General features: G+C 38.2%; 1 protein-coding gene across 1 annotated transcript; it reads left to right on the top strand.

Annotated features, from left to right (window-relative positions):
- The first annotated feature begins 1,403 nt into the window (after window positions 1-1,403).
- Window positions 1,404-10,816, top strand: dusp27 (dual specificity phosphatase 27). The gene is made up of 6 exons (XM_027155977.2): window positions 1,404-1,557; window positions 3,888-4,015; window positions 4,399-4,535; window positions 4,731-4,962; window positions 6,615-6,832; window positions 7,279-10,816. Exons 2-6 carry the CDS (start codon window positions 3,903-3,905, stop codon window positions 9,975-9,977), a joined length of 3,399 nt encoding a protein of 1,132 aa, XP_027011778.2. The 5' UTR covers window positions 1,404-1,557; window positions 3,888-3,902; the 3' UTR covers window positions 9,978-10,816.
- The last annotated feature ends 58 nt before the right edge of the window (window positions 10,817-10,874 follow it).

Raw genomic sequence — 10,874 nt, 5'->3', positions numbered from 1 at the left:
TAACATTACATTTTATTACATTACATACCAAGTCCCATAGTTCTCCAAAGCTGCGTAACATAACAGTAACCATAACCACATGGTCAAAATGTCACAAGGTAATAGAATATTGATCAGTAATCGATACTAAGGTTGTCATTATTGTCGTAAGATATACGGTAATCACTACTGTCTTAGTTCTCAGTTTTTTGAATTGTATTCTTAGTTAGTTCTCATTTTAGAGACAGAGAGAGAGAGAGAGAGAGAGAGAGAGAGAGAGAGAGAGAGAGAGAGAGAGAGAGATAATACATTATTCATTTAAAAGGGAGACTTTGGACTTTGGTCTTTTTACATTAGAGCAGTACAATATTTAATCACACAAGAATAAGAAAGAAGGAACATGTACATGACTGTTCAAGTTATTTACAGACTGGGAATATGAGATTTCGGTGCAGATTAACTGTATGCAAAATATTACGTTCGATAAATTAAATCACATTTATTGCTAAATATGATAGATAATCATATACCGGGTTGCTTTGGATATTTCATATGCGTATCTAATGAGGTTGCGATACTGAAAAACCTCACACTCATTTTCTACCGCTTTATCCGAACTACCTCGGGTCACAGGGAGCCTGTGCCTGTCTCAGGAGTCATCAGGCATCAAGGCAGGATACACCCTGGACGGAGTGCCAACCCATCGCAGGGCACACACACACTCTCATTCACTCACACACTACGGACAATTTTCCAGAGATGCCAATCAACCTACCATGCATGTCTTTGGACCGGGGGAGGAAACCGGAGTACCCGGAGGAAACCCCCGAGGCACGGGGAGAACATGCAAACTACGCACACACAAGGCGGAGGCGGGAATCGAACCCCCAACCCTGGAGGTGTGAGGAGAACGTGCTAACTACTAAGCCACCGTGCCCCCCTGAAAAACCTAATAAATAAATTACTTACAGAAACTGACTGTAAACAATCGACTAGATAACTCTGTTAATGGTTCAGTCGCACTAGGCAAACGTACCGTATGTTAGATAAGTACAGTATAATGCGTTGTATTGGTTAGTTAATATGAAATATAAATGCCATGAAAATGTCATTGAATAAAATTATACCATCTTCATTTATAGTAAAACAGACTGCAAAAATGTTTTACTTTTTTTATATATATATATATATTTTGTAATAGATCGACCGCACTAAGAACTAAGTAAATATAATTGCCATGAAATTATATTGATTTATGTGAATAAACCTATGGTTTAATTCTATTATCTGGTTGAACTCATTTCAAATGCTTTAGATAAACTTGCTGCCAAAGTTGAGCTGTATATCAGAAATTTGTATGTGCCCCATCTTCATTACCCCTGCCCCCCTGTTTACCCACTCACCCGACCCCCACATACACACACACACACACACGGTCTGAGTCGAGCTCTGAGGCAGTGACTGGCTGTCATTCTTTATGGTGAGGGGATCTCTAAGTTTAGACTTCCTCTTGCAGCTTCTGTCACAGTCACACAATCCACCAGCACTGCGACCTCAGAACGTTTACCCTCTCCTCAGGTAAGAGATGAACATCTATCTAAGTTTTAAAGTGTTATAGGAAGTATATAAGCTCCTGAGATGACAGAAGGACAACATTGGATAACTTAATTCCTCTTTATCTGATACTTTTGTTTTATTTTCCGTCATGTCTCCGCTCTGTTCCAGAGGGGTCCTATCAGCTGTCCATGTGCTATATATACACACTAAGACTCATGCACTCTGACAAACTCACAAACAACCCAACGAGACTAAAGTCTAAACAACAACTGGTCCGGCTTTTAAAAACAAAAACCTCTGAGATCAATCAATTCGTATATAATTGAACTATGACAATTCATAGCCTACTGTTTATTTCTAGCACTGCTAAATAACTTCTTATTAAGTATACGATTACAGCAGTTTAATAAAAATAAAGGTGTAAGAGTAGATTTTTTTTTTCTCGACCAATATCACCAAAAAAAAAAAAAATCTTTTTCTTTGTTGCCAAGTAACAATAATTGATATGAAAAGATGAGGGAGACGTAATGAGGGACGTAATGAGGGACGTAATGAGGGACGTAATGAGGGAGAAATATGCTTTGAAAATGATTTTTTCAAGTACATAAAGTACATAAATGTTTTTTGTTTTCTGCGTATGAGGCACATAGAATCAAACTATCATTTATTTTGTTTTATTATCGTTTGTTTTGTTTTATTGTTCTGTTCTGTCTTTTTTATCTGATCTCTTATATTGTTTTGTTCTGTTTGGTTTTGTTCTGTTTTATTGTGCTCTCCTATGTTATTGTTCTGTTCTGTTCTCTTGTTTTGTTCTGTTCTGTTTTATTGTTTGTTCTGTTGCTTTTTTCGGTTTAATTGTTTTGTTCTGTTCAGTTTTGTTTTATTGACCTGTACTGTTGTTTTTTCTGTTTTTTTTTTTTGTTGTTGTTCTGTTTTATATTATTGTTTGTTTTGTTGTTTTGTTGTTGTTTCCGTTATGTTTTGTTTTATTGAGCTGTTCTATTGTTTTTCTGTTTTATTGTTTTGTTCTGTTCTGTTTTGTTTCATTGATTAGTTTTGTTCTGTTTTGTCCTTTTCAGTTCTGTTTACCTATTTCCTTTTATTTGTGTTAATTTGTGAACTATTTTGGTTAAGGATTTAAAATAGTTTGTTTCTACAGTTGGAAACCAGTTAGAATGACGATGATCAGGAGTCATCTGGCTGTCAGACAGTTTTAATGATAAACATTTCTTGTTTAGTTTCCACCCTGCAACTTCAAGTGAAAGAAGGATTTCCTTGAATATGAGGCATCAGATTATCAACATGACTGACAGTTATTCATTATGTTATGTTAGCGTAACATAATGAATTATGTTTAATGCACTCTGAACTGCACCAGCTGCTATGAATGTACCATTTCTGTACAATATTTGTATATGAGGTACAATATTTGCATATTAGGAGGGTAATTGTCATGCGAGGTGGGTTTGTTGAATGTATCTCATTGCGACTAAACCCCAAGGAAAAATATCCTAATACATGTAAATGGATCTGAAAAAGGAGTACAGGAAGTGAAACATTCTGGACAGGAATTTAGGTTTATTAGGAAAATGTTTTGGATTAGCTTTTTTCTTGAAATCACACTGGAACATAAAAATAAGGTTATTATACACTATTATGGGAAAAAAATTCACTCTGGAACAATTTTAAGTTTGGAATTGTATTAACATTTTTGATTAACTTTTTTGGATTTGAATGAAAAAAAAAATCATTTGTATTCTGTGTAACATTTATAATTACTGTTTCTGATGACTTTTTCCTAACAGTTATTGTATTTGTACAATGAAAGTATACAAATATTTATAATATTCAACATACAGTATAATTTCTTGTCAAAAATGACATTTTCTCTAACCTCAGTATCCAACAGCAGTGTTCCCTGGTGCGGGATTATCACCACCATGTACACTTTGGGATTTTCCCATTTTGCCCTTTGTCTCACACAGTTCACAAGTTTAGACTTGTCAGCTTTTTTAGGTGTGTTAGGTGCAAGGGGAAAACAAAGTATACTAAAGTATAATAATATAATATTATCACTATTTTATAGTCAGTCTGTGTTTCTTATGAAGACACATTGCATTTACACACTTAATGATTCACTGTACCGATAATTCAACCATTATTGACGGAAACGTGCGTGATCGATGTTTAATTGGCTTTCTTTTAAGCATGTTAGTTTTTTCCAAATTTCCAAATCTGATAATGTGGTATCAGGTAGAACTTGAAAATTATAGAAAATATTACGCACGCACCTCCTTCGTTCTCCATCTATGTTTGCCGATGTATAATAAGGTTTTTGATCATCTGCGTAGGACGACTGTATCAGCATGGCCTCAGCTAATGACAACACCACAGATGAAGACCAAAAGGTTCCAGATGAGGATGAAGCTCCTAAAGTCAAAGATATCCAGTCCCACTACCTCCGCTCTCCTTCTCCAAGGTGCGGTATCTTCTCAACCTCACACACACGACATCTCAATCTCCAAATCAGAATGTTTATGAGCTTCACAAATATGTAGGAAATTACTATTTAGACCATTTTGATGTTAAAAAAAATGTAAGAAGTAATGTAATAATAATATATGATAAAATAATTGTAAATAGATGATACATGATGCTGCAGAGATGAATGTTCACTCCTCCTTCCTTCCTTCCATTTTTCAAGTGCAGGTAAACTACTGAGTTTTGTGAAAATGTCCATCAGGATGATTAAAGCATCACAGACACATTACAGAAATGGCTGCAGCACTAACGTACAAATGACGTGCACTCACACTTTGTTTTTTGATTGATTGTCTTCTCTTTTCACTTTTTTTCTTCTAGCCTTTCGACGATATCAGACCGTTTTTCGACCCTCTCTGACCGCTTCTCCATGATCTCGGGGTCAGATGGGGAGAGTATATGTATGGAACCTATACACCTTTCCTCAGCTGTTGCTGCAAAACAGATCATTAATGAGGGTTGGTCCATTTTGCATTAGATAGCAAATAAGTAGTCAGTATTAGAATGACCACATATTAATAATTATGAATAATAATTGATGCTATTATCAAAGGCAGTTTGAAGGGTGTTGTTATTTTTTCACCACCTGTACATGTTTCGTCACATACTTTAAAAAGTTATGACCAGCTGAGATCTTAATTTTGACTTCACAGAACTGAAACCCAAAGACCTAAAGATGCCCTCCACACCAGAGAGCATGCTGGAGAGCGCAGAGCAGCTAATGGTGGAGGACCTTTACAACCGTGTCAAGGACATGATCGATGACCGCAGCCCTTATAACACACCCTGTGTTTTGGACATCCAAAGGGCTCTGATTCAGGATCGTTTGGAGGCACCAATGAACCCTGTGGATGAAGTCTGGCCCAATATCTTCATCGGGGAAAAGTGAGAAACTTAACTTTCCATCAGACACAGAAACATAGATGACTATATAGATTAGATAGATTAAACTGTTTAGACATTTATACAGCATTTGTACTTTCTTATTTTCCATTAAGAGCTCAACCCAAAGTGTATTATTTTCTTTATGGCACAGCTATTTGCCAATGTTTATTATTCTTCATTAAAATTTTATCAGTTTTGATATAATCATATGGAACATCTGTGAAATAGTTTATAAATATCTCCTATCAGCCGCTTTTTTCTCTTTTGAGACCTTAATGAGGGAGAAATTAAGCTTTTAAGCTGGTCAGTAACCAAGAAACTCAAAAGCACAGTGTCCTCTGTCCTGCATCTGAAAACCTAAACTTACACTTTTAGGAGTAACTGTTACTGTACATTACATTGAAACTAGAGACTAAATAGATAGGTAATGATAAATTAATATCTCTTCACAGAAAGCTTGACAGTGCTGAGGTATAAAACACGTGTTCTCATGCTTCCTAGCAAGTTGTGCTAAATAAAAAATGTCAAATTCTACACATTTACTAACAAATTCCAACTTAAATCCTTTGACTGCTTAGCAAATGATTGCAATATATTAAAAGACTTTTTTTTTTTTTTTTTTTTTACAATATATTAAATCCTAGTTGCTAAATACTCATGGGCTTCTTATACACAGTCAAATAACCTGACCCCATTTTCAGGCTGACATCTTACCTTCTTAACCCTTGTCATCATGTTGGATCTGTACTTTTAGTTGATCGTTCAGGAAACCCTGACATTTTCATTTTCATCATTTTCAAATGGCGATAAGGTGAAAAACATCACGAATTAAAAAACGTTCAGATCTTAGCAAGTAGCTGTGTGAAATGATTTTTTTTCTATAGCCTTAAAGTGGAATATTGATATTGAAATATTGAAATATTGATTTATTGTTATATGTGTGACAAAGAATCACCACAATTGCTGGCAAGCAACGTTAGCTTGTGAGTTTCTATCTTCCTTTTAGGCTGCAACAGTTTTGAATATTACGTCTGCCTCTGAGGCAAGTTGACACAGGTTGCCTGCGGTCTAATGAGTCTTCTATAATGCCTTTGATGCTTTTATGGTTTTGTAGCCTTTCACCTGGTTTTGTAAAGCAGAGTCTGGGTCTGCAACCAAGTGAACTGTTCATTTTTTCCCCCCTGAATAGTTATGACTGTATTTATGTCATTCACATGCAAACACATAGTGTGGGATGCTAATAAATTGCATAATAAACAGCATCCACTCTGATTAACCAAAATCTGTTATTGAACCAAATAGTGGTCTTTAATGTATTGGTTTTTTTTTTAATATACATAATCAAAATAGTAGTTTTCAGTATCTGACAATGAATGAGAGTGTATGTGTGTACCCTGTGATGGGTTGGCACTCCGTCCAGGGTGTATCCTGCCTTGATGCCCGATGACGCCTGAGATAGGCACAGGCTCCCCGTGACCAGAGAAGTTCGGATAAAGCGGTAGAAAATGAATGAATGAATGAATGTTTTAAGGCTGGTTGAACATATTCATCGTATCAAAAGATTTGCTATGGAGCAACTTCTCTTTAAATTAATTTACAATTCAGAAGAAAATTACAAGGTTGTGCCTATTAAATACGTTTTCATTTAACAGATCAGTCGCAGTCAATAAAGCCCGTCTGAAGCGTCTTGGCATCACTCACATCTTGAATGCAGGCCACGGTACCGGTGTCTACACGGGCGAAATCTTCTACGAGGGAATGAACATCACCTACATGGGCATTGAAGTTGATGACTTCCAAGATTCAGACATTTCATCACACTTCCGAACATGTGCAGAGTTCCTGGATGAGGCTTTGCTAACACATAGAGGTATAAGAGTAAATGGAAATCACTGGGATGTGAAATCTATTAGTACAAGAAAAAAACAATACATTAGAAATGGCTCGTATGGTTATTTCGAAGTCAAGTGTCCCAAAATGCGTGTGGTCAGATTTAATCTATCTGTAACACTTAGACAATGAAATGAAGAAGACAAAGACACGTGTGCAAAATATATGTTTAACTCAATGGCCAATTTTATAGAGCTCAAGAAAGGAAAGCTTTTTAGTATGATAAAGTTTTTCATTCATTCAGTGAGAATAGTCACAAGGAGCTCTTACAATTGTACAGACAACAAACTTGTTATTTTGTAATATTTAAACAAATCTGTACATAGACTAGGATAAGGGCATAGCTCATCTTAGAGACATTATAAGGTTATTATTTTCATGGGTAGCCATATATTTATTTGCGTATTTGTTTTTCCTTGTGCACAGGAAAGGTTCTGGTGGACTCTATGATGGGAATAAGCCGCTCAGCAGTATTAGTTGCCGCTTACTTAATGATCTTTCACAATATGTCAATCATGGAGGCATTGATGGAAATCAGGAAGAAGCGTGCAATAGCCCCCAACGAGGGCTTCCTAAAGCAGCTCCGTGAGCTTAATGAAACATTAATGGAGGAAAGAGATGAAGATGATGATGATACTCTAAGCCAGTCATCTGTAATTGACGCTAGGGCTCGTCTTGATGAGGAGGAAAGCACATTTGCCGCTAAGGCCAATTCCATCATGGTGGAAGAGGAAGAGGACTGTATAAGTCTTATGAGTAGTGTTGCTTCATCTGCAGCTGCTGCTGCCCGTAAAGCAGGCATTGTTGAAGGCACAGTCGATAAGTCGATGAGGGCAATGGATCCTTGTCTGCCAGGGAAAGATAAAGAAGATGAAGATGAGGATGTAGAAAAAATTATTCTGGAATGGCAGAAGCGAAATGAGAAGTACCAAAGTGAAGAGTGGTGGGAGTCCCAGCTAATGTGTGATGAGGATGACAACGGGTCTCTTTTAGGGGAGGGAAGTAGGAGGGTTCCACGGCCAGAAGATTTAGAAAGTGTGACCAGCGAAGATGTGCAGATGGTGAAGGCACGGATCAAGCGCAGACCTCGCCGGCCCGCCTCAGTGTCTACTGCTAGTTGCAGCAGCTATACTGATATATGGAAAGAACGCCTAAGAGATATCGAGGAACAGGCAGCTGCAAGATACCGTACCAAGGAACAAGATGAGGATGCAGGTAGTGAAGCAAGCCAAAAGAAGATAGATGATGATTTAGAAAGTATAATATCTGACTCAAGCTCTATGTACTACTTTTGCAAGAAAAACAAAGAGAAGCTGACTCCTCTTGAGCGGTGGAAGATAAAGAGAATACAGTTTGGTTGGAACAAGAAAGACATGAATGCAGAGGATAATAGCGGTGAAGAAAAGGAAGGTGAAGTAGAAACCCCTGCTCCTTCATTGGAAGATGTCAATTTAACAGCCTATCAGACTTGGAAGCTAAAGCAGCAGAAGAAATATGGTGGTGAGGAGAAGAAGGATGAAATCCTGGAGATGAGTCGTGGAGAAGACTCAGCAACAGTGAAAAGGAGGCAGCGGAGAGAAGAAATACTTGAGCGCTCCAGAAAAAACCTAGAGGAGAGCCAATCGGTGTGCGGCTGGGAAACGGAAAGCACTGGAACCATCCCACTCTCCGCTTTCTGTGCTGGTGCTTTTCCTTCTGCAAGTGTCGCAGGAGATGATAACATGTCCATATTAAGTGGCAGATCATCTGTACATTCTGGCCGAAGCAACCATTCCCAATCTACGGTCCCACCCACACCACCTGAGCCACCCGTGCCTGTTCTGGGTCCCAATGGGGAGCCGATGGTTAACATAGCCAACATCCAAAACTGGATTGCTAATGTGGTCAATGAAACACTTTTGCAAAAGCAAGCAGAAATGATGATGGGAGGAAGCCTCCCTCCTTCACGAGCAGGGTCAGTTTTCAATTTGGGTGCAGGCTCGGCTGTGGGACCCAGCCGTGGACTGGATGAAGATAAGTCCTCTGTACTAAGTGGATCAACATATTCAAGTTTATCTCGCAATAAGCCAGAATCTTTGCTTTCAGGAGGAGGTAGAGCTGCATCAGTTATTTCTGCAGGTGGAAGAGCTGAGTCAGTTCTATCTGCTGGAGGGGCATCCAGACTATCTTCTGTTTCTGGATTAGGCTCCCGGAAGAGCAAAATCACCACCACTAGTGTACCGCTTTATAGCTTATTCCAAGACCAAGTAAACCTGCACAAGCTGGACCTAATGGAAAAAGAAATTCAATCAGATATTAGAGATAAGATGGCTTCCTATGAAATAAAGAAGATTGCGGAAGACAATAAACGTAGTACTTTGTACAAGAAGAAAAAGCCAAAAGATGAGGATGAAGACAATGAAGGTAATAATGGCGTTGGAAAGACAGCTGGTGATTCATCAGCCCCCTGTGAAAAACCTAAAAGAGATTATGGCCGATCAGGAATTCTAAACCTTCCAGCCACTGCAAACACTGACAGTTCTGTTGATGAATGGCTCAGAAATGTAAGACCCCCCTCCAGCAAACCAAGAAATTATGCTGAAGATGTGACTATGCCTCGCATGTCCAGGCCAATATACGAAGAACCTCCTGAGCTTTCTGAGTTTGATTTTACAAGCCGAAGAAGCTCAGTTGCAGTGCTTGTAGATGACGAGGAGGACTATGGCTTTGCCTCAAGATTTTCTTCACGAGATGAGATAGAAGTTGAACCTGATTTAAGCAGGGATTCCAGTCCAGAATTCAGTTATCACTCTAGGAGGAGGCCCCTTGGAGAAGAGGAGGTTTTCAATGGAATGTCAGAGTCTAGTTGTTACAGAAATGGGAGAAACTCTGCTAGACATGAGACAGAGAAAGAGGACAGTTACCAGGAGTTCTCAGCCAAACGGAAATTTACTCATTCTTCAAGATTTGAAGAAAATGCCATGACTACAGGAAAGACTCGTACGCAACAAGAAGATGAAGAAGATGAGGAAGTATCTGCTTTTATCAATCAGATCAGACAGAGGGCAAAAGCACGTGTGGCAGAAGAGTTAGGTGGTGGTGATGAAGTTCTTGCTGCATGGAGGAATCAAGCAGAGCCAAAGTGACTTCCTAAAAAAATGCCATTTGTTCCTTGCAAAGGAATGTACTGTATGGGGAAAGCCTCATAGAAATGGCCACTAATTAAGTTTATTATACTGCAACACTTTCACTTTACCTGGACATTGGTATGGATTAGAAGTTTGTACTTTAAAAAAGCACTGCCTCAATGCCTTCAATGTTCTTGAAAATCAAGGAACATGATGCTGAACCTTCATAATCTATTGAACGTTGTAACTTACAGTTACTGGCCACTTTAATAGGAACACTGTACCCTTGCTTCTTCATTGTCAGTTATCCAGCAAGCCAATCATGTGACAGAAGAACGATGCATAAAATCATGCAAATGACAGGTGAAGAGCTTCAGTTCATGTTCACATCAAACAGAATGGTGGAAAATGTTGCTCTCAGTGACTTTAACCTTCAGGAATTACAAGAATTGCTGATCTTTCGGGACAAACAATGGTATCTAGAGTCACATAGAATGTTCAAAAAAACCATCCAGTGAGCAGCAGTTCACTGGTCATTTGCATTACGAAGGCCTTACTGTCAGCTTGAAACAGTCCTGTCATGCTTCTGTGATTGCTCTCATTAGCAAGGTGTTGCCACTGACTTGATGTTTTCTGGGTTTTTTTCCTTACATCATTCTGTAAAAACCGTAACATTCATTGTAAAAACTGACTTGGAAATTGCATGAAGGAGTAGCTATACTGTACCTAATGAAGTGGACAGTAAGTGTATATTCGTTCCTGAAAATAATTCCAATCAAATGCTCAATGCTACTGTCTCCTTTGCTTCTGACTCTATTGTTTATAAAATATGATATACAATAAAGCAGGAAATTCGAGCTTCCTAGCAGATTCTTTCACTTTCATTGTGAGCTATTATTCCATATACTAAAGATA

The sequence above is a fragment of the Tachysurus fulvidraco genome, chromosome 18 (genome assembly GCF_022655615.1).
Source record: "Tachysurus fulvidraco isolate hzauxx_2018 chromosome 18, HZAU_PFXX_2.0, whole genome shotgun sequence".
Classification (NCBI taxonomy): Eukaryota; Metazoa; Chordata; class Actinopteri; order Siluriformes; family Bagridae; genus Tachysurus; species Tachysurus fulvidraco.
Note: the sequence above shows the minus strand (reverse complement) of the source record. Positions and strands in the feature narration are given on the sequence as shown.

What these genes read in the sequence shown, in the direction of transcription:
- dusp27 (XM_027155977.2), top strand. Translation starts at nt 3,903, where the DNA reads ATGGCCTCAGCTAATGACAACACCACAGATGAAGACCAAAAGGTTCCA. An exon ending in CTCCGCTCTCCTTCTCCAAG is followed by an intron (nt 4,016 to 4,398) that starts GTGCGGTATCTT and finishes TTTTTCTTCTAG; the next exon opens with CCTTTCGACGATATCAGACC. An exon ending in AAAACAGATCATTAATGAGG is followed by an intron (nt 4,536 to 4,730) that starts GTTGGTCCATTT and finishes TTGACTTCACAG; the next exon opens with AACTGAAACCCAAAGACCTA.